Source organism: Scyliorhinus torazame, chromosome 13 (genome assembly GCF_047496885.1).
Source record: "Scyliorhinus torazame isolate Kashiwa2021f chromosome 13, sScyTor2.1, whole genome shotgun sequence".
Classification (NCBI taxonomy): Eukaryota; Metazoa; Chordata; class Chondrichthyes; order Carcharhiniformes; family Scyliorhinidae; genus Scyliorhinus; species Scyliorhinus torazame.
In genome coordinates this window covers 53,086,750-53,109,782 of record NC_092719.1, presented here as the reverse complement: position 1 = coordinate 53,109,782, position 23,033 = coordinate 53,086,750, and the positions used below count along the sequence as shown (strand labels likewise).

At 44.0% G+C, this 23,033-nt stretch overlaps 1 protein-coding gene across 1 annotated transcript in view; it reads left to right on the top strand.

Annotated features, from left to right (window-relative positions):
- Window positions 1-23,033, top strand: part of rad51ap1 (RAD51 associated protein 1) — an 83,715-nt gene that overhangs the window by 2,149 nt on the left and 58,533 nt on the right. Inside the window, exons 2-5 of the mRNA XM_072471500.1 lie at window positions 7,552-7,598; window positions 8,625-8,766; window positions 9,656-9,735; window positions 15,321-15,485. Coding sequence (XP_072327601.1) covers window positions 7,552-7,598; window positions 8,625-8,766; window positions 9,656-9,735; window positions 15,321-15,485 — 434 coding nt within the window. The remainder of the gene's footprint in view (window positions 1-7,551; window positions 7,599-8,624; window positions 8,767-9,655; window positions 9,736-15,320; window positions 15,486-23,033) is intronic.

Sequence of the window (23,033 nt, the reverse complement as noted above, 5' to 3'; positions counted from 1 at the left end):
CTAGGACCGTATTTGATACTTTTCACGACAACAGTTTAGCTGCTGGACATTTCCATGTTGCCGATGTGATTTAATGGGTACTTGAGGTTTTGCCGCTGTCTGATAATGAATTGCTGGGAATCTGGGCATCAAGGTCTTCGTCCCTGATCAATTTTCGTCTTCTGTCGCAACACTAGCAGACTGTTTGTTTCATTCTGTAAAGTAGTTACACCAATTAGGTGTTGGGCTGAAGTCTTTGATGGACTTGATGTTTCGGTGCAACATTGTGGGCTGAAGGGCCTGTACTGCGCTGTATTGTTCTATGTTCTATGTAAGAGATTTTCCATTCGGTGTGTTTGTCAGAACTTGCTGTTTGTTGCCCCTGTCCTCAAGTCCACCAGTCCATCCAAGGCATGATAGCAACAAAGAGTCAGACAGACAGTTATTTGCAGCACTGAGTATTTTAATTGTTACTAGGAAAGAATGTTGCAGATGCAGTGACTGGTATTACATAGGGATTTGTGCTGGTGCTGATCTAATTTACCAAAGACACTAATCTAGAATTAGGAAGCATGAACAATTTGCACCAAGTTGGTGAACTGGATAAAATACTTGGAGGACATAGGCTAACAGTGTGCAGATGATAGGGTTGGTTTAGCTCAATGGGCTAGACAGCTGGTTTGTGATGCAGAACAAGGCCAGCAGCGCGGGTTCAATTCCTGTGCCAGCTTACCTGAACAGGTGCCGGAATGTGGCGACTAGGAGCTTTTCACAGTAACTTTATACTTGTGACAATAAAAGGTTATTAGTATTATAAGTTGAAAACTGAAGTCATACATTTTGGAAGTAGATTCGGAAAGACATTTTAAATGAAAGGAAGAGCAGATGCACCTTGATGTGCAGCCTAGTAATCCAAAGACCCAGGGTAATGATCTGGGGACCTGGATTCGAATCCCATCATAGAATCATAGAATTTACAGTGCAGAAGGAGGTCATTCAGCTCATCGTGTCTGCAGCGGCCCTTGGAATGAGCACCCAACGTAAGCCCACGCCTTCACCCTATATCCGTAAACCCAGTAATCTGACCTAACCTTTTGGACACTAAGGGACAATTTAGCATGGCCAATCCACCTAATCTGCACATCTTTGGACTGTGGGAGGAAACCGGAGAGGAAACCCACGCAGACACGGGGAGAAAGTGCAAACTCTACACAGACAGTCGCCTGAGGCCAGAATTGGACCCAGGTCCCTGGAGCTGTGAAGCAACAATGTCAGCCACTGTGCCACCGTGCCGCCCATGGCAGGTGGTGAAGTTTAAATTCAATTTTTAAAATCTGGAATGGAAAGTCTTAACGATTCAATAATGAAACCATTATTGATTGTCATCAAAAGCCATCTGGTTCACTAATGTCCTTTCGGGAAGGAAATCTGCTGTCCTTACCTGGTCTGGCCTACATGTCACTTCAGACCCACAGCAGCATGGTTGACTTTTAAGTGTCCTTTGAATGTTCTAGCAAGCCACTCATGTTGCGTCCAACAGCCACAAAGCCTACAAGAAGGAGTGAAACCAGGTGGGCCACCCAGCATCGACCTAGGCGTTGGAAATTAAAATGGCAAACCTTGCCCTGTCAACCCTGCAAAGCCCTTCTTACTAACATCAGGGAGCTTGTGCAGAAATTGGGAGAGCTATCTCACAGGCTAGTCAAGCAGCAGCCTGACATAGTCATACTCATGAAATCATACCTTACAGACAATATCCCAGACCCCACTGTTACTATCCCTGGGTATGACATGTCCCACCAGCAGGACAGAATTAGTATTTGCCCATGTTGAAACACTGAGGGTGGCACGGGCACAATGTACTCTGGGTAGAGGACTTCAATGACCATCATCAAGAATGGCTCAGTAGCACCAGTACTAACCGAGCTGGCTGAGTCCTAAAGGACATAGCTGCTGGACTGGGTCTGCCAGAGATGGTGAGTGAACCAACAAGAGGGATAAACATACTTGACCTCATCCTCACCAATCTTTTCAGCTGCAGATGCATCTGTCTATGACTGTTTCGGTCAGAGCAAACACAGCACAGGCCTTGTGGAGACAAAGTCTTCACATTGAGGATACCTTCCATCGTGTGTAGCACTACCACTGTGCTAAATGGGATAGATAATGAACAGATCTAGCAACTCCAGTCTGGGCAGCCACGAGGTGCTGTGGGCTATTAGCAGCAGCAGAATTGTATTCAACTGCGATCTGTAACCTTGTGGCTTGCATATCCTTCATTCTGCCATTACCATCTAGCCAGGTGATCAACCCTGGTTCAATGAAGAGTGTAGGAGGGCATGTCAGGAGCCGAACCAGGCATACCTAATTATGAGGTGTCAAGGGCAGCACGGTGGCGCAGTGGTAGCACTGCAGTCTCACGGCGCAGCGGTTCCAGGTTCGATCCCGGCTCTGGGTCACTGTCCGTGTGGAGTTTGCACATTCTCCCCGTGTTTGCGTGGGTTTCGCCCCCACAATTCCAAGATGTGCACGGTAGGTGGGTTGAACATGCTAAATTGCCCCTTAATTGAAAAAAATGAATTGGGTACTCTAAATTTTTTTTTTAAAAAATGAGGTGTCAACCTGCTGAAGCTACGACACAGAACACTTAAGCCCAAACGGCTATGGCAGCAGGTGATAGACGGAGCGAAGCAATCCCACAACCAATGGATCACATCTAAGCTCTGCAGTCCTGCCACATCCAGCCGTGAATGGTGGTGGACAATAATCAACTCACTGAAGCTGTCTTTACAAATATCCCCATCCTCATTGATGGAGGGGACCAGCACAACAGTGCAAAAGATAAGACTGAGGCATTTGCTACAATCTTCAGCCAGAAGTGCCAAGTGGATGATCCATCTTTGCCTCCTCCGGAGGTCTCCAGCATCACAGGTGCCTGTCTTCAGCCAATTCAATTCTCTCCACATGATATCAAAAAACGTCTGAAGGCACTGGATACTGCAAAGGCTATGGGCTCTGACAATATTCCAGCAACAGTACTGCAGACTTGTTCTCCGGAACTTGCCGCACCCCTAGCCAAACTGTTCCAGTACAGCTACAACATAGCATCTACCCAGCAATGTGGAAAATTGCCCAAGTATGTCCAGTTCACAAAAAGCAAGACCAATCCAACCTGGCCAATTACCACCCAATGCTTGAACATCATTTAAGGAATCAAAGGATCATCAACAGTGCTTTCAAGCAGCACTTGCTTAGCAATAACCTGTTCACTGACACACAGTTGAGTTCTGACAGTGTCACTCAGCTCCTGACATTAGTTCAAGCATGGACTAAAAGAGTTGAACTCCAGAGGTGAGCTGAGAGCAACTGCACTTGACATCAAGGCCACATTTGACAGAGTGTGGCACCAAGAAACCCTAGTAAAACTGGAAGTCAATGGGTATCGGGGAAAACTCTCCCCTAATTGGAATCATAACTAGCACAAAGGAAGTTGGTTGTGATTATTCGAAGTCAACCATCTCAGTCCAGGATATCACTGCAGGATTTCTTCAAGGGAGTGTCCTAGGCCCAAACATCTTCAGCTGCTTCATCGATGACCTTCCTTCCAACATAAGATCAGGGCCGGGATTCTCCGCCGCCGGGATTCTCCGTTATGCCGGTGCCCGGGGGTTTCCCGACGGCATGGGGCTGCCCCACAATGGGAAACCCCATTGACCGGCTGGCGAAACGGAAAACATCACCCGCCGGTCGGGACAGAAATGTGGCGGGGCGGAGAATCCCGGCCCAGATGTGGGGATGATTGCTGATGACTGCACAATATTCAGCAGCTTTCACGTCTCCTCAGATACTGAAACAGTCCATGTCCAAATGCAACAAGACAAGGACAATATCCAGGCTTGAGCGGATAAGTGGCAAGTAACATTCCCGCCACACAAGTGTCAGGCAATGAACATCTCCAACAAGAGAGAATCATTCATTGCCTCTTGACATTCAATGCCATTGCTATCACTGAATCCCTCCCACTTATCAACATAGTTACCATTGACCAAAAACCCGAATGAACTAGCCATGAGAGCAGGTCAGAGGCTGGGAATTCTGAAGAGAAATTGCCTATTGACTTTTGAAAGCCTGCCCACCATCTACAAGGTACAAGTTAGGAGTGTGATGGAATACTCTCCATTTGCCTGGATGAGTGCAGCTCCAACAACACTCGAGAAGCTTTACATCATCCAGGACAAAGCAGCCCACTTGATCGACAGCCCTTTCACAAACATTCACTCCCTCCACCACCAATACACAGAAGTAGCAGTGCTTACCATCTACAAGATGTACTGTAAGAACTCACCAAGGCTCCTTAAATAGCACCTTCCAAACCCACGACCACTACCTTCTAGAAGGACAAGAGCAGCAGATACCATTTGGAAGTTCCCTTCCAAGTCACTCACCATCCAGACTTGGGTCTATATTGCCATTCCTTCAAAATCTTGGAACTCACTCTCTAACCACACTGTGGGTGTATTTGCACCACAGGGACTGCAACAGTTCAAGAAGACAGCTCACCACTACCTTCTCAAGGGCAGTTAGGGATTGGCAATAAAAGCTAGCATAGCCAGCGAAGTCCACGTCTCTTGAATGAATATATAGAAAAAAAGAATACACAGGTTCAAAATGGTTAACTGATTAGGATCCAGTTTTGTCTTTGCCTTAACCATTTTGTTACTCCAATAGTGGCATATGATATAGAGCAGGAAAATGATGATAAACGGGTTGCATTGAATGCTGTATTGAGCATGCTTATGTATGAATGCCATAAATCGATAGATACGGTTCTGAATAGATTTACTAGATACATAACCGGGACTGAATGGTAGCAGTTGTGAAGAGAAAGCTGAAAGTTTTGACCTTAAGAGGTGAACTGCTGGAACACATCAAGGTTATGAAGTGCCGGAATCCGGCAGGGTAAACCGTGCTGGGTGTTTCCACTGGTCGGTAACATGAGTGCACCAATTTAAGATCACTGTAAAAAGAATAAAATGAATGGTTGAAAAATATTTACTTATACAGAAGGCACTTATAATATAGAATTCTCCACGGCAAAGAAAAGCTTGTTTTAATGGGAATCAAAGAAGTATTTGCAGAGGAAGAGGCTTGTTATGTATGTTGACTTTTTTCAGGGCAATCTATAACTGATTCCTGCTTTCTGCCCTGTCCTGTAATTCCCTCCGCTTCAAATGTTTATCTTCCCTTAATACAGTGGGGTTTATCTTAGCCATTCACTATGACAAAACAATCCATGCTTTCATATTTGTTAAAATGCAGTTTAATTTTGTTACAAAAACAGAAAATACTGGACAAGCAAGTCTGACAGCGCCTGTGGGGAGAGAAGGGAGCTAATGTATCGAGTCTGGATGACTGTCAAAGCTTAATTTTGTTCCTAGCTTTCTGTGCCCTAGTAGACATGGTTGGTAGGCAAGGGGAGTACCATTGAGGCTTTGGAAAGAATTAATGAGAATCAATAATGAGAATTAATAAGCCCACACCCCCACCCTATCCCGCAACCCAGCAATCCCACCCAACCCATTTGGACACTAATTGGCAATTTAACATGGCCAATCCACCTAACCTGCACATCTTTGGACTGTGAGAGGAAACCAGTGCACCCGGAGGAAACCCACGCAGACACGGGGAGAACGTGCAGACTCCGCACAGACAGTGACCCAAGCCGGGAATCGAACCTGGGACTAGGGAGCTGTGAAGCAACTGTGCTACCGTGCCCCCTCCACTCGCCAAAGCAAGACTTTAAATCACATCACTGTAACTGGTTTTGAATCAACAACTTGGGCTGAAAGGACTTTACTTTGTTACTGTTTTACTTGCAGGTGGTAGAACTCATACTTGTAAATTAAATTGTTTTTTCAATGGACAAAATATGAGATAAATTTCAATTTTCTCTCTTGTCATCAAAGCCATCTTTGGATATGGCAATGTTTTAAATTATTGTATTCAATATAATGTATGAACGTTTTGTATTTTTTTATGTTTAGTGTGTTGAGAAATGTTTCACTGATGACTGGCCATGGATAATGTGCCATGGAGCAGATAGTTGTAGGAAATTTGTTAAAGGGGAAATGGCGACTTTGGAGTTTGAGAGTGTGAAGTTGTATGTGTGACTGGTGGGGGAGGGAGAACATTTGGGGCATCTGGATTCAGTGGTGGGGTGATATGAAATTTAAGGGGAGAAAGGAGGAAAAAGACAGCTGAGGTTGGTGATGGCAAGCAGTTTGGGTGATGGGGTACAGAGAAAGGTCAGCAGTAAAAGAAGAAGAAAGTTGTGGTTGCATGTAGTTTGGCGAATGAAAGTAAAGTGATTGGTGAAATGAAATATTGGGAACGAACTGATGAAGTGGTGTAAAGAAGGTATGAAGGAAAGATTTTATGAGTGCATGCTCTGGAATGGATGAGTATTGGGAGAGCTTCAGAGTGAAAATTTGGGAAGTATTTATAGATGTGGGGAAGGTCTGGGTTGGATATGCAAGTAGTGGAGTGATGGCATATGGGAAGATACATGTGGTGAAAGGCCTTTACAGGGTTACGATTACAGGGTGGGAGAAAGATTGAAATGTTTGGCAATGATCGAAAGAGGGTTACAGGATGTTGCAGTGGTGGTGTCATGATGAGAGGATAGATGCGGGTTTCGAAGTTATGGAAGCGGTTTCCAGTAATTGAGTACTGGGAAAGATTTTTAAGATACAAAAGCTAACATAATCTAGGTTAAGAAGGTTGATTGTAGAAATCTCTACGTTACATGGTGTCTTATCCTAAACTGAAACTTGAATCTCACTGGGGGCATCCAGATAAGATGGCTTGGATGTACTGCATGGATCTTTTGTAAATTTTTATGTAGTTATGTTAAATTGATACTCTTTGATTGAAGATGTAGTTTTGTTTATCCAAGAGGCAAGAACAAACTATCACTTGCTCAATCTAATACAGGTTTCCAATTAAATATTAAAAAAGGATATTTCAAAAATCTTACTGAGATGCTAGGTTATTTTATATTAGCGCTGAGTTAAAAATAACAAATTATAGAATTCTACAGCCTAGCGTAGGCCATCCCATACATTGTGCCTCTCTCCGCTCTTTCAAATAGTTATCCAATGACACTCTTTCCCAACAGCCCTAGAAATGCTTCCGTTTCAAGAACTTTAACTCCCTTTTAAAAGTTGTTATTAAAAGCAACAATTAAATCTGCCTCCTCCACCCTTTCAGCAGTACATTCCAGATCATTATAATTTGCTATGTAAAAACAAAACTAATCTCCCTTCTACACTGAGCATTGCATTTAACTAATGAATAAATAAATCCAGTTAATTGCCACACTCGCAAACTTAATTTTAAACTTAGCCATGCATTGTGTAGGTCCGTTTGTTTTGGGATTTTCAAGATTTTATTCCTTTCAACTAAGTTTAATTTTGAAATATTCTTCAAAAAGATATTTCAGGAGGATTTTTTGTTCCGGTGCTTTCTATATTAAGACTGAAATGTAAAAACATGTTTCTTTTCTGTCATTAGGACCAAGAAGGCTGTAGATTATTCACAGTGTGGAGACTTTGATGATGGTGAGTTTTGAGTAGAAGTTCAGAAAGTGTGAAAAATAGAAATGTTGGTGCATAACAAAACCATTCACTCACATGTGCCAGTTTGAGCTCCCACAATGGAACTTTTTAAAAAATGTATTTACGGGATGTGGGCATCATTGGTTAGGCCGGCACTTATTGCCCATCCCTAGTTGCCCTTCAAAAGTTGGTGGTGAGTTGCCTTCTTGAACTGCTGCAGTCCTTGAGGTGTAGGTACATCCACTGTGCTGTAAGGGAGGGAGTTCCAGGATGTTGCCCCAGCGACAGTGAAGGAACGACGATATATTTCCAAGTCCAACTGCCGACTGAAATCTCATTTTCATGCTGTTTGTCTGTGGCCTCTTTTTCCACTTATTTAATTCCAATTTAAATGTGATTGAATAGTCACAAGGTAAAGAATTCTATACCTAAATGTGAAAATTTTCTTCGAACAGCTTCCTTTATGCTTCAAATACTAATCCTGAATTGATACCTATTTGTTCTTGACTAACAAGAATACAATTTCACCAACCATCTCAAATTGTTGCATAATTTTGAATACTTGAATTAGAACCTTCAACCCTAAACCTTCCCTGTTCCAGCAAACACATTTTTAAAAAGCATACAGAAAGTGTTAAAATATGTATATTAAGAAATACAGTCCGGCCATTTCTTAAGCATCCATGAAGTCTGATTCTATCCATTGCTCCTTGTTTCCTATCTATCTCCCATATCAACTCCCTCTGGAATTAGAAATCAATGTTTTTCCATCTGTTCAGCTGAATCACCATTTCTTGTCTAAATGGCGTTTGGTTTTGTAACCTGTTAAACTAACCTCTGCTCATTGTTCTTTTAACCTAGAATGATATTCCTGGTCAATTGTGTCTCTCCTTACCCACAGTAGCTGTTGAGCGGGAAATAACTGTTAACTGTTGAGCTTTGCAAGGATAGTGATTTTTCTCAAGTGAAAAGTTGCATGTACACTGGAACAGTGAATATTCTTCAGGGTTTATGCATGTGTGTTGGCAGATGAAGATTTTACATGTGGATCAGCTCCTCCATGTAAAAAATCCCGTCTAACGACGAAGGAGCAAAAGCAAAAAACGGAAAAAAATATTACAAATTCTGGCAGTCAAGATGCAAAAGCCAAAAAGGAACTACCAAAGGAAAGGTAATGCTTGTTTGTAACATAATAGATTATCAGTGAGCACTGCTCATAGTTGGGCTATTATCCACAGCCTTGTTTTCCCCTTGCATTCAGCACTGGTACCACTTCGTCCTCTTCCACTTTGTTTCTTTCATACCTTTCAATAAATTACTGATCAGCTTATTGTTTTACAGATTATTTGCAGTAAGTACATGCAAAATAATTCTAAGTAACTATGTGTAAAATAAATGTGGACAAATGCTAGTTTTTTTCTTTAACATCTGTTAATCTGTGTATTCCAATTCTATTTATTTAAAGTTACTGTTCTTCAGAAACAAAATCACTAATAAATGTGCTCCCATTGAGTGGAAAATTAGTTCCTGCTGATTTGTGCGGAGGAATTTGCCGACACACCCAACTGGTGACATCAGTTTGTCCTTCCTCAGTGTTACGTGTTTTACTGAAATGTAATGTTTCCTTTTCAATGAGTGGCCAGTTCTCGGGAGTGCTTATCTCATTTTGACTTTGTTGTTCTCAGCAATCTTACTGTACTCTCTGCAATTAATTCTTCAAGACATCAACATATCCCCATAGATTTTCAATGATTTGGTTGATCTTTGCAACAAAATTCTAACCATTCATTTCAATTTTGGAGACTTGCGAGCCGAGCTACTGAAAATATTCATAGTAACTGCGCTGTTAAATGGAGTGAGGAAGAAATGAAAAATACCAATAATGATTGGTGTTTTTTTTAATTTATGAAGATTTGGAGACAATTTTTCTTTGTGTTGACAAATCATTATTGATAATGTGCATGTCTGTATGTGCTTTCCCTTGTGCTTGGCTTGTTATTGGCATTTACTTTCACATTTTGATACTTTTAACTCACTTGTCAGATTACTTCATAATACAGATTGCCACTTGATGAAAAACTTTATCAAAGAAACCTAGAAGCTGCATTAGTCCGATCAGTACAAGACCCAACCACTGAAGGTGAGAACCAACTTTTTTAACCAAGGTAGAAGCCTTCAATTCTTTAGTAAATAACACCATTCTTATCCCAGTTGAATTGTTATCTTAGTGTTTTATTGCATAATTGGGTTGAAACAAAAACTAAGTTTCCACACCAGTAGTGTTTTTTAAAATTTAGAGTACCCAATTCTTTCTTTCCCAATTAAGGGGTAATTTAGCATCGTCAATCCACCTAGCCTGCACATCTTTGGGTTGTGGGGGTGAGACCCACGCAAACACAAGGAGAATGTGAAAACTCCACATTGACAGCGTCCTGGGGCTGGGATCGGACCTGCGTCCTCGGCGCCATGAGGCAGCAGTGCTAACCACTGCCCCACCGTGCTGCTCCATACCAGTAGTAATAGGTATTTAGTACTTGTATTTTTTTAAATTTAATTTCATTGACGTTTTCAAGTTTTTACAATTATCACATCAAAACAAAAGAAAAAGAGCCATAGATATCAATGCAAAACAGGTACAGCACATAACAGAAGTCATTGCAAACATGGGAACAAATAAGACCTGATGAGTGGGGGACAAAATCTCCAACATGTTCCTCCCACTAGTAGATGATCCTTCTGAACAAAGCAGGATACAGTCATCAGCACAGTCATCAGCACAGAGGTACAGCATACCCATAGCTTCAAAGAAAAGTAACAGAGGAGTTTTAAAAAAACAACCAAGAATTCAAGAGGACAGAGGGAATTACACTGATGCGCACAATGCAATCAAACTCCTGTCCAGGCCCAGAACAGAGCAGACCACCATCATATAACTACAAGGCTCAAGAAGAGGACCGGGTACCACAAGTCCAAGGAAGCCTCAGGCCTCCAACCTCTAACCCAGGGTCTCCCATAGGAACTTAAGAAAAGAGCAAAGAGTGAGGATCGAAAGACTCGAACTACCCAAACCCCATCCACCAGGTCCCAGGTCCAAGGGAGGAACAGGCCGCCAGACCATCAACCAATGGCAAATCCCCTCGAGGGTCACCAAAATAGCCATGATGCCCGAAGTTAAGAAGGATATCATTAGATCCCATTCGGAAAGGTGGAGCCCTGTCCCAGAGAGGAGGGGGCTGTCGGCCTGGGACGGAGGGCCAGCCCACCTCCCCCAGCACCAGGAAAACTACTCTGACAGCCAGGACAACTCCGGAAAGAGGGATAGGTCTGCCATAAGACCACTTATCAAATAGGCCCGCTCATTTAACCAAAGCACCAAGAACCGCCAGTACTTACTAAAAAAAGATTACCATTTACAGGTGGGAATATAGTTAGGACTGGTACTCCCCGCCTTTTAATGTAAAAGGTATTGGGTGGCACCGTAACACAGTGATTAGCACTGTTGCTTCACAGCGCCAGGTCCCAGGTTCGATTCCTGGCTTGGGTCACTGTCTGTGCGGGTCTGCACATTCTCCCCGTGTCTGCGTGGGTTTCCTCCCGATGCTCCGGTTTCCTGCCACAAGTCCCAAAAGATGTACTGTTAGGTAATTTGGACATTCTGAATTCTCTCTCGGTGTACACAAACAGGCGTTGGGGTATGGCAACTAGGGGCTTTTTGCAGTAACTTCATTGCAATGTTAATGTAAGCCTACTTGTGACAATAAAGATTATTAAAATGACGTGGGCACTTTAAGTTGCTGGACTCACTGAGTAGGCTCAGGGAGTTATTTTCAAGGATGCATAATTCAACAGAAAGTTAATCCTTTGTTTCTCTGACTAAAACCTGCCTTCACTCAGTAAAAATTCTTAGCCATTGAAAATATTATGTTCGTGGGCGGCACGGTGGCTCAGTGGTTAGCACTGCTGCCTCACGGCGCCGAGAACCCGGGTTCGATCCTGGCCCCAGGTCATTGATCATATGGAGTTTACACATTCTCCTTGTGTTTGCATGGGCTCACCCCAACAACCCAGCGAGGATGGATGCGAGGTTTCGGGGAGGGGAGGGGTGATGGGAAGGACTAATTTTTAGAAGGGCGGTTTGCAAGTTTGAAGGAGCTGGGGGAGAAGTTTGGGATCCCGCGCGGGGTAGTTTTTAGGTATATGCAGGTGCGGGATTTCGAGAAAAAGGTTTTTCTGACTTTTCCAGTGGCACTGTCCTTGTTGCTTGAGGGGGTGTTGTCGGTGCTGGGGTTGGGTGGGCGGGGTCACCTCAGCAACCTATGGGAGGATCTTGGATGAGGATATGGCGGTGGTGTGAGGTGCTGCGGAGCGTGAATGTCACCACTTTGTGCGCGAGGCTGGGGTTGATACAGCTAAAGGTTGTACACAGAGCCCACCTGACGAAGTCAAAGATGAGACAGTTGTTTGAGGGGGTGGAAGACACTTGTCAGCAGTGTGGGAGGGTGGAGAAATTTTGGAGGTTGTTGTTTGGCACCATGTCGGCGATCTTGCATGTGGAATTTGAACCCAGTCCCCTGGGGACCATGTTAGGGGCGTCGGTCTTGCTGGAGTTGCAGACGGGAGCGGGGGCAGATGTTTTAGCCTTTGCCTTGTTGATCGCTCGCAGGTGGGTCCTGTTGGGGTGGAGGTCAGCTTCTCCACCCTGTGCTTCGGTGTGGCTGGGGGATAGAATGGCGTTCTTGTACTTGGAAAAGTTGAAATTTGCTCTGAGGAGGCGAGTGAGGGGTTCCATACGAGATAGGGTTTGTTTATATTACATTTCAAGGAGCTTGTTACTGTCAACTGGAGGGGGCGAGGTGGGGAGTTTGGTTTGCGTTTTGGGACGGGTGGGTTTGGGGTTTTGTGTCTGTTTTACTTTGTAATGTTATGTGTTTTAAATGTTAAAAATTAGAATAAAAATACTTTTTTTTAAAAAAAATGTTATAAGTTCATATCTGTGATCTTCTAAACACCTGTAGAGAAAGCAGAGGAACAGGCTATATTTTGCTTTCATCATGTAAAATTGGTGTAGCTTTAATTGAGATTGTAGAATATTGTAAGACTTGAGGGAAACCCACTTAGAATGTTTTAACTGATTTTAATTGGGTTTTCAACCCGGTTTCCTTGCATTACAGCAGTGGCTTGGCTTTAAAAATAACTTAATTGCTTGTGAAGTATAGTACCATGTCTCAAATCCTGCTACCGAAAAAAACAGAATTGACCGACAACTGAACATTTTTTAATGTGCATCAATTTTAATTGAGTAAATTCTAAACTTTATCTGGATAATATGGCTAGGTGCTGCATTGGCATGGTGTGATGTCTGACTAGTTATCTCCTTCACTGCTTGCGCGGCAGACTATTCCAATACTTTGAGCTATCCGTGACCCCAACCAGTCAGGCTTGACCTGAAATGCAGCAAGATCTGAAATCCGCGCAGCTTCGATCCCAAGTTGCTGGTGTTAAGATACTGTACCTGTACTTTGGGATATTCTTTGGATTCAAAAGGTAAATGCAAGTTATTCGTGCCTCAGAAAATTACCATAAAGGAGTGTGAGACCAAATCTTGGATTAGGTGTGTTTTGGATCTTCAGGTTCATTGTAGAGGTGCATAAGAAGCTTTATGAAGTTTTTAAAAATTTGTTCACAGGATGTGGGTGTCACTGGCTAGGTGAGCATTTATTGTCCATTCCATATTACCCCTGAGAAGGTGATGGTGAGGTGCCTTGAAGCACTTAGTCCATGTGGTGGAGGAACATCCATATTCTGTTAGGGAGGGAATTCCATGATTGGTATGTGACTTGGAGGGGGGCTTGCAAGTGGCAGTGTTCCCCGTGCACCTGCAGCCCTTGTTGTAGGTGGCAGTGGTTGTGGGTTTAAAGGCACCCGTTACCTTTATATTAAAAAACTTCCCTCGCACATCTCCTGTAAACGTTGCCACTCGTACCTTAAACCTATGTCCCCTAGTAATTGACTCTTCCACCCTGGGGAAAAGCTTCTGGCTATCCACTCTGTCCATGCCACAGGGGCTTTTCACAGTAACTTCATTTGAAGCCTACTTGTGACAATAAGCGATTTTCATTTCATTCCTAATTTTGTAGATTTCTATCAGGTCGCCCCTCCGACATTCCAGTGAGAACAAACGTCTCCTCATAGCTAATGCCCTCCATACCAAGCAACATCCTAGTAAACCTCTTCTGTACCCTCTCCAAAGCCTCCACCTCCTTCTGGTAGTGCAGCGAACAGAATTGAACACTGTATTCCAAGTGTGGCCTGACTAGGGTTTTATATAGCTGCAGCATGACTTGCCAATTTTTATATTCATTGCCCAGGCCGATGAAGGCAAGCATGCCATGTGCCTTCTTGACTATCTTCTCCACCTGCGTTGCCACTTTCAGTGACCTGTGTACCTGTACATCTAGATCCCTCTGCCTGTCAATATTCTTAAGAGTTCTGCCATTTACTGTATGTTTCCCATCTATGTTAGACCTTCCAAAATACATTACCTCACATTTGTCCGGATTAAACTTCTCACCGTCCAAGTCTCAAATGGATCTATATCCTGCTGTATCCTCTGACAGTTCTCACGTTATCTGCAATTTCACCAACCTTTGTGTCTTGATTCCTCGTGACTTTGATTTTGCTAAGGCCCCTTCATGCCAAACTCTGTCAAATGCTGACTTGATGTGAAAGACTCCAGCTCATCAACTCGGAGCTGAAGTTGCTTGAGCTGCGTGAGACTTGCTGCAGATGTGGTTGCTGTGGATCACCAAAGGTTTCCAGCAGCTCCCACATCTATAGCTGTAACACATCATCTCCCTTCTATCTTTGTAGTTTATTTAACTAATTAGGTTTCAAATTTGGCAATATTGCAAGACTGTTAACCGAGTTGTTTTATGGTACGAAGTCTTACAACACCAGGTTAAAGTCCAACAGGTTTGTTTCGATGTCACTAGCTTTCGGAGCGCTGCTCCTTCCTCAGGTGAATGAAGAGGTATGTTCCAGAAACATATATATAGACAAATTCAAAGATGCCAGACAATGAGTTGTTTTATGTATGTGGTTTAACTAGTTGAGCTATAAATTTAATGCAATACGGTTTGAATCTTCCCAGTATCCTTTGCTCCCATTACATAAAATGAGTAGCAGCAAATAACACACGTTTCTAAAAGATTTGATTGCTGGTTAGGCTCCAAGGCACAGAGTAAGCCGAGGACGGAGAGCTTTGAGGTATAAGTGCCAACTTGGTAAATTTGGTTTAGGTGAGAATTCGGTTTTGGGGGGTGGGGGGCGGGGGGGATGTGCTGCTTTTAATTTATTGTTTTCAGACTCTAGCCCTAGTGACTGGTGAGTGTTCAAAGGCATTAAATAGGAGAGTGAATAGGTGATTGGTTGGTGGATTTTAAGATTTTATCTCTCTGAATGGGAGCAATGGTTTAAACCAGAACTGAAATGATACAAGCATTGCATTAAATTTATAGCTTAACTAGTAAACTACATACTGCAGGGCAGAATCCTATAATTTGCACAAGTGTTTATCAAGTATAATTGACTGGACCTGCAGAAATGTGGCAGAGGGAAAGAGCATGCCACACGTACCGTTTTTACTATACAATGAATTGTAGATTTTCTTTATTATGCATTTCAGAACAATGACTGTTGTAATCCATAACCAATGTTTTACTATAGGCTCAGATATGGTTTCTGCTGAAACGAAAGGTCCATCAGTTCGACCAAGACCAAGGCGGGCAGCGGCTGGAGCTGCGTCGAAACAGAAGCAAATTCTACTCGATGAGAGAGGTAGTGATGGTGAATGTGAAGAGGATTCTGTAGGTGAAAAAGACTACTCGGCAAGTGAGTAGTTGGTAACTAATAATTACAAAATCATTACTGCCTGGATTAAGTAAATGTTTACGTTAAATGTAGGAGAACTCGCTGTTTTCTCCTTCGACAAATTGATAATGTCTGATAACAAAAGCAGTCCAGTGCTTACTCATATTAAGTGAATTTTTGACATCAATAGCCCCAATTATTATTTTTACACATGTTAAATGAATAAATGATACTCTCACTTATGAATATCAAAATATAAGTGTAAAATTCACTAATTTTAATTTTAATTTCAGTAAGAGGTATTCACTTGCTTAATAGGAGTTGACTTTCCAATGGTATTGGTTTTTAGTACACAACACTATGAGGTGAACATTTTGCCTGTGATAGTAACGTTTGTCCTTGATAATTCTCTAAGTACAATTCCAGGCAAACTGTTGATTTTACATATGTGATAAACATAATAATGGATAAGTACATTCCAAAGTATAAGCTGAAACCAGGTAATTTGGCTTATCACGTCTATTCCTTCCAGAAGACCTGTGCAATCCGCAAAACTGTATTTCATACAATCCGCAAACTAGTTTGAATGTAAGTGACCACCGGTATAACCTCTTAAGACAAAGTTATATAAATTGAACCCTAAGGCAGCAAAGTTCCACTTAATGTACAAATCTACATTATTTAATTTCAAGTAGTTATGTTTTACATGTGCCATATTGTGGTCCAATATATGTTTAGTTATGTCCAAAGTCATTCTTAGATTAGTAGTCTGAATTTTAAGCAGATGTCCACCTTTGGGAATTAACGAAGGCAGCTTTAGCTGCTTCGTCATGCTGACTTTTATTTGCACGTATGAGATTAATCAAAACTTGTAGGACCTAACTTTCATGTATTGACTGAAGAGGAAAATAATACTCTTCAGTATTTGGCAGCAGGAATTGTATTTGTGGGATGTTGGTCGTGGTGAATCCCTGGAATCTGTGCGGGGACATTTTCTTCACTTTCAATTCATGTAAGATTTTTGGGTCCAGGTGTAATCAAGACAAGATATCAAATTCTGCTGATACGAAGGACAAATGTTGAAGGACATAGGCAGGTTAGTAAAGTAGATGGGTAGGTGATAAGTATGGTTCAGTGCAGAGATATCTGAAGTTTTAAATTCCAGAGAAAGCAGCAATAATGGAATTAGGCCATAAGTGGCAGAATGTTTTGAATGGAGGAATCAATTGTTTTGAGTGAAAACATTTAGATCTTCAAACATGAGACTCCAGATATAATGAGAGGTTAAGTAGGTTTTTGGATGAGGAGGCATTTGCATATAAAACATAGAACATAGAAGGTGTGGAAAGTGATGCCAAATGCATACATTGATCAGGTTACATTGATCAAGGTTGTTTTGGGAACCATATTAAAGCAAGGATATTGGAACCTGAAAGATTACAGTGAAGGTTCACAGGAATAGTATCTGGAATTAGATGTTCTGTATGTGAAGAAAGGACTAACAAACTTGACCTTTCCATTGGAACTGAGAGAATTCAGGGATATTTGGGAGCAAATCTCCGTCCGCGTTGTGCTTTTACTTGAACGCAACACGGCAAGATAATGCCGGGAAAGGCCTCCAGTTAGCCTCCTGACCGGCTCCGCGCTTCCCAGGATTCTCTGACCCCCGTGAGACGTTTGAGTCGGAACCCCGCCCCAAATGGTGGGACCAAATGACACTCATGGTAGTAGGTTGTAAATCTACTTGTGATCTACCTGCACGGGATCCAGCGGACTCCCTCAATTCTTTGGCCTCCGCAGGGAGGCTATAGCCAGGTGTCGATCAGTACTGGTGCAAACAAATGTGGACCAGATGGAACAGCATCTGGGGGGGGGGTCTCCTGAGCCACCAGAGACCCCAGGGTGGTCAGGGTAAGTGCAGGGTGGTTCCCTCCCCCCCCCCCCCCCCCCCCCCCCCCCCCAGAGCACAGGCATCTTGGCACTGCCCAGCTGCCACCCTGGTACTGCCAGCAGGAGCACTGCCTGGGTGCCAGGGTGGCACTGCCAAGAGCTAGGGTCGAGAGGGGCATGCCCATAAAATGAGGATGGAGTGGGGGAGCGAAGGGCAGGTAAGTAGGGGCTCCAGGCGGTAGGGTGGGTCATGGGTGGGGGTCCTAGAAGGAAGGAGGTTCTGTAGGGGGGCTTGGGGGGGATTGAAGAAGGGGGACCCCATAGCAGGGTGACCTCGATTTTGGGGGGGGGGGGGGGTGAGGTAATGTCCATGTGTGTGGGGGTGACATTGTGACATTGCCCATGTGTGGGGGATGCACAAGCTCACTTAGAGGTCAGGGCACCCTTTCAAAATGGCAGCCCGATCTGTTGAGTTCAGCTCCCCAGTGCTAAAAAAAATTCTAAGTGTGGGCTAAACCAGTGAGAAACTCCCCAGGGCTCAAAGAAGTGACTATGTGTCATTGAATAGCAGTGGGGAACTCACCGGTAGAGCTGGCGGGAGACTCCCTGAAAAACCCACCACAAATTAACTTTGAAATTTTTTGGGAGTATCGGGCACATAATTTTAGTTTTGAAGATTATGAATTTTGAGAGGGTAGGTAGTGAAGGATAGATTCCATTAGTTGCATCAGTAACAAGGTGGCATAACAAGGCGGGGGGAGAATGGGAATGGAAGAGGTTGTTATATAATCAAGAAATATTTGAAATGAAAGAAGTTGGCTGGTGTAAAAGGGGGAAATGACTTGTTGGGTCCAGATGAAGAGCTGGGACACCATGGCCGGGATTCTCCCCTACCTGGCGGGGTGGGGGGTCCCGGCGGGATGGAGTGGCGGGGACCACTCCGGCGTGGGGCCGCCCCAAAGGTGCGGATTTCTTCACACCTTTAGGGGCCAAGCCCTCACCTTGAAGGGCTAGGCCCGCGCCGGAGCGGTTGGCGCGCCGCCGGCCAGCGGGAAAGGCCTTTGGCACCATGCCAGCCGGGGCCGAAGGGACTGCGCCGGCCGGCGGAAGTCCGCGCATGCGCAGGAGCGTCAGCGGCTGCTGACTTCATCCCCACGCATACGCAGGGGGGGTTACTTCCGCATCGGCCATCGCGGAGGCTATGGCCGAGGCGGAAGGAAAAGAGTGCCCCCACGGCACAGGCCCACCCGCGGATCGGTGCGCCCCGATCGCGGGCCAGGCCACTGTGGGGGCACCCCCCCGGGGCCAGATCACCCTGCGCCCCCCCCCCCCCCCCCCCCCCAGGACCCCGGAGCCTGCCCGCGCCGCCAGTCCCGCCAGTAAGGTAGGTGGTTTGATTCACACCGGCGGGACTGGCATGACAGCAGCGGGACTTCGGCCCATCGCGGGCCGGAGAATTGCCGGGGGGGGGGCCCGCCGACCTGCGCGGTGCGATTCCCGCCCCCACCGAATTTTCGGTGCCGGAGAATTCGGCGCCTGGCGGGGGGTCGGAGAATCCTGCCCCATATTTGAAATGGGTGTTAATATTGTTGTCAATGTAATATAACACCAGTCTGAGATGAAAACCTTCACCTTGGTTACCTTGTGATAGAGTGGGCTAATAATAATGTCTTGATACTTGACTGCTTGATTTTCCATATTTGCATTACAAATAAATCACCAGATTTAAATGTCCTAAATAAAGAATTAAATGAATGAACGGAGAGGTGGTGTAGGAGGAAACAATCCAAAGACATTGAGATCAGTTTTGGTGCAGGAGTGGCCTGTATAGAACGGATAGGTTGTGATTGATATCCTCGGTGGGAAAGTTACCAATGATATTTGGTGGGGGGGGGAGAAAAATATCAAATGCGGAAGCAGAAAGAAAGCAAGCAAGATAAGGAGAGTTGGAAGGGTAAAAGGAAAAAAGCAGTAAAATATCTTACTTTTGGGATTTTTTAATGCAATTAAAGTCATCGGCCATTCATGCAGAAACAGACTTTGCATCCTCATAACTCCTGTGGGAACTTTTTCTGCCCAATATCTAGGTAAATTATATTGAGATTCAGGGTTCTTAACCGAGTACTCTTGCTCACATTCTTCACTACTTAGTTTATACCATGTTCTATCATGTGATTTTGTTTTGAAGGAGGACAAGCAAATCTTAATGTGGATTTTACAAGTATGTGGACATACAAAATTAATGATAGAGATCCGCCCGGTGCATTACACCTGCTCGGAGAAGCAAAGTTTTTTTTTAACTGCAGGCCATTTCAGAGAAAAAGTGGGAACTTTCTCTTTGATCTCCAAGACAATCATAATGAGTTCTAGGAGACCATCGTGAACATTGATTAAATGCAAATGTTATGCAAATTGTGAGATTAGCCACGCCCCAAAACTCATTCGGGTTTCTTTTAAATGCTTGCGCTGAATTCATTATCATTGGCAACTTGTTTTCTAAGGTCAGTGACATTGAAGAGAAAAACCTGACACACAAATCAGTTCTTTGCAGAGGTAATGTATGCATGAACGCTTCCCCACCCCACAGTTTTCCTTGACCTACTCATTGTTTATCTACATGAATATGGGGGTCTATTAATTAAATTGGCTTGACAGCTGTTTATAGATGCGGAGCGATGCCAACAACGCGCATTCAATTCCCATACCAGCTGAGGTTGCCCATGAAGGCCCTACCTTCTCAACCTTGCCCATGCCTGAAGTGTAATGACCCTCGGTAAATCACCTCCAGTCAGGGCTCGGCCAAAGGCGGAGCGCAACCTATGGTCCTCGTGGGCCTTGGTGACTTTCGTTTCACATGACGGAATCTGATAAATTTATTATTTTCAAGAACTGAAGCGATTCATGTACTGAATCTTGAAGCGATTCATCTCCAGTTTCTTGTTTTTGTTCGTATAAGACTGATGCCTGGGGTGACAGGGCAGACGTATGAGGAGAGATTTGAGTTGGTTGGCATTGTATTTGTCTGGAGTTAAGAAGAATGCAGGGGATCTCCTAGAATCCTATAAAATTCTAACCGGATCAGACATGGTAGATGCAAGAAGAATGTTCCCTATGGTGGGGGTGCCCAGAACCAGGGGTCAAAGTCTGAGGACACAGGGTAGACCATTTGGGACAGAGATGAGGAGAAATTTCTTCACCCAGAGAGTGGTGAGTCTGTTACCACAAAAATGGCTGAGGCCAAAACATTACATGTATTTAAGAAGCAGTTAGATATAGCACTTGTGGTGAAGGGGATCAAAGGATATGGGAGAAAGCAGGATTAGGCTATTGAGTTGAATGATCAGCCATGATTGTAATGGCGGAGCAGGCTAAAGGGCCAAATGGCCTCCTCCTATTTTCTATGCCTCCATATGATTTGAGCTAACAGATTATGTAAATGAAACTAACAGTTGAGTTTAATACAGTGAAATGTGGATATGCATTTGTGTCATGCTATGTGTGCTCTTCCCAAAGGCAGGTTCTTGGTTCATTGTCTGCTGATGCTTTATCCTGAACTGTCTTCTGGAAGTTCTTGTGGGTGGAGATTTGCTATTGCCTTCTGTTAAAGGGACTGTGGCAAGGTGGATAGAAAGTATGTGTAAAGGGCATAAAACAAAATACTGGATAATTTTTTTAAAGTTGCATTTATATAGTTGAAATTAGAAATGAAAATTACTTGTAAGTTAAACTTGTTCAATGATTGAGAGCGGAATCTTAAAACCTTAGGTCCTGCCATAATAGTAGGGCCATTCTCGGGGTTGGAATCTGACCCTAAGCACAGAGGAACCAGTAGTTAATAATCTTTATTAGTGTCACAAGGAGGCTTACATTAACACTGCAATAAAGTTACTGTGAAAATCCCCTAGTCGCCACACTCTGGCGCCAGTTCGGGTACACAGAGAGAGAATTCAGAATGTCCAATTAACAAGCACGTCTTTAGGGACTTGTGGGAGGAACCCCACGCAGACACGGGGAGAATGTGCAGACTCGCAGACAGTGACCCAAGCCGGGAATCGAAACCGGGTCCCTGGCACTGTGAAGCATCAGTGCTAACCGCTGTACTGTCCTTTATCATAGCGAACCAATTGACATCCCATCTCTGGTCCCTGGCCACTCAAAGAAGGTGGGTAGGGTGATACGTCTAGTCTGTCAAAGAAAGGATTTCTAAATTAAGGGATCACAACATGTGGCAGGACGGATGGATGGAAGTAGCCAAGTAAATTGGCAACAAAAGTCTGCTTCCTCCAATGTGATAGATCCTCTTGATGCACCAAGGCAGTAGAAGTGAGTGGCATAACACTTTCAGATGCTAAGTCCCACTGTCTGACTTTCTCAGCAATCCCCTGCATCGCATTCCTCAGCTCTTCACACCTTACAGTTCCACTCATTCCTCTCCCATCAAGCACCTCACATCCCTATTTTGCAGGAAATGAGAGCACAAAACCTGGATAGGAGCAGAGACTCGGTGGTTGACGGGTGTTTTAGTTCTTCAGAAACTGGCACCTTATCGGCATTGGCAGTATATTCCCACCAGCTCCAGTGGGAAGGGAAATCTTGTACCAGGAGACTGCAGATGTCAACAGCAACTTGCTGTGAGAATCTAAGGCATTGGTACTTGGACATGTTCAGAGAACTGATCCACTGCCATTAGAGCCTGGGTTGGAGTGTTTTGCCGCCTTCCAACTGAACCTCTGTGTCCATCCCCTCTGTCCTGTTGAGTGGCTAAAGAGACAGCAGTTGGTGCTGGTGCTGCTTCTAGTGCGGTAGGAGCATTTGGCAATGGTGTGGTCTCTGCTTATGAACCTCAGCAAGTGGAACAGCTCCCATGCCGCGATGAGCTGGCAGCAGGGAAGTACAGCATGAAGGTAGGTGAAATACATTCCAAGTACTGTTGTGAGAGAAGTGGTCTGAACAACAGTCTCTCAATGGCCATGGCTTGAGCTCTTCAATGCAACAAATCAAAGCTTTCCCAGTTTGCCTGTCTCACTGAAGGAGCTCTTTCCGCTGTGTACTTGTCTCCGTGGCCCTACTAAGTAGTTGACTGTTCAGGATACTGGATCATAGCTAGAAAATCGAGCGTTCAGGGTAAAGCATCTTATGATTGGCTTCTTAACAATGTGAACCTTTCCACCCTGAAAAAGCCAACAAGAGGGCGGGATCACATTGTAATCCCAACCTGATATTAATCTCACCCCTAACCCATCTCCAAAGGGCTAAGGAAATCCTGCCCTGTGTTTATTTTTTGTGAAAGAAATACTGTGGGAATTGTATATGTAAACATGTTCTTTTGTTAACTGTTATTTAAAGTGGCACATAGAAACAGGAAAGGAGAGGTCACCCTGTTGGGAGTTTTCTATAGGCCTCCAAATAGTTCTAGGGATGTAGAGGAAAGGATGGCGAAGATGATTCTGGATAAGAGCGAAAGTAACAGGGTAGTTATTATGGGAGACTTTAACATTCCAAATATTGACTGGAAAAGATATAGTTCGAGTACATTAGATGGGTCGTTTTTTGTCCAATGTGTGCAGGAGGGTTTCCTGACACAATACGTTGACAGGCCAACAAGAGGAGAGGCCACATTGGATTTGGTTTTGGGTAATGAACCAGGCCAGGTGTTAGATTTGGAGGTAGGTGAGCACT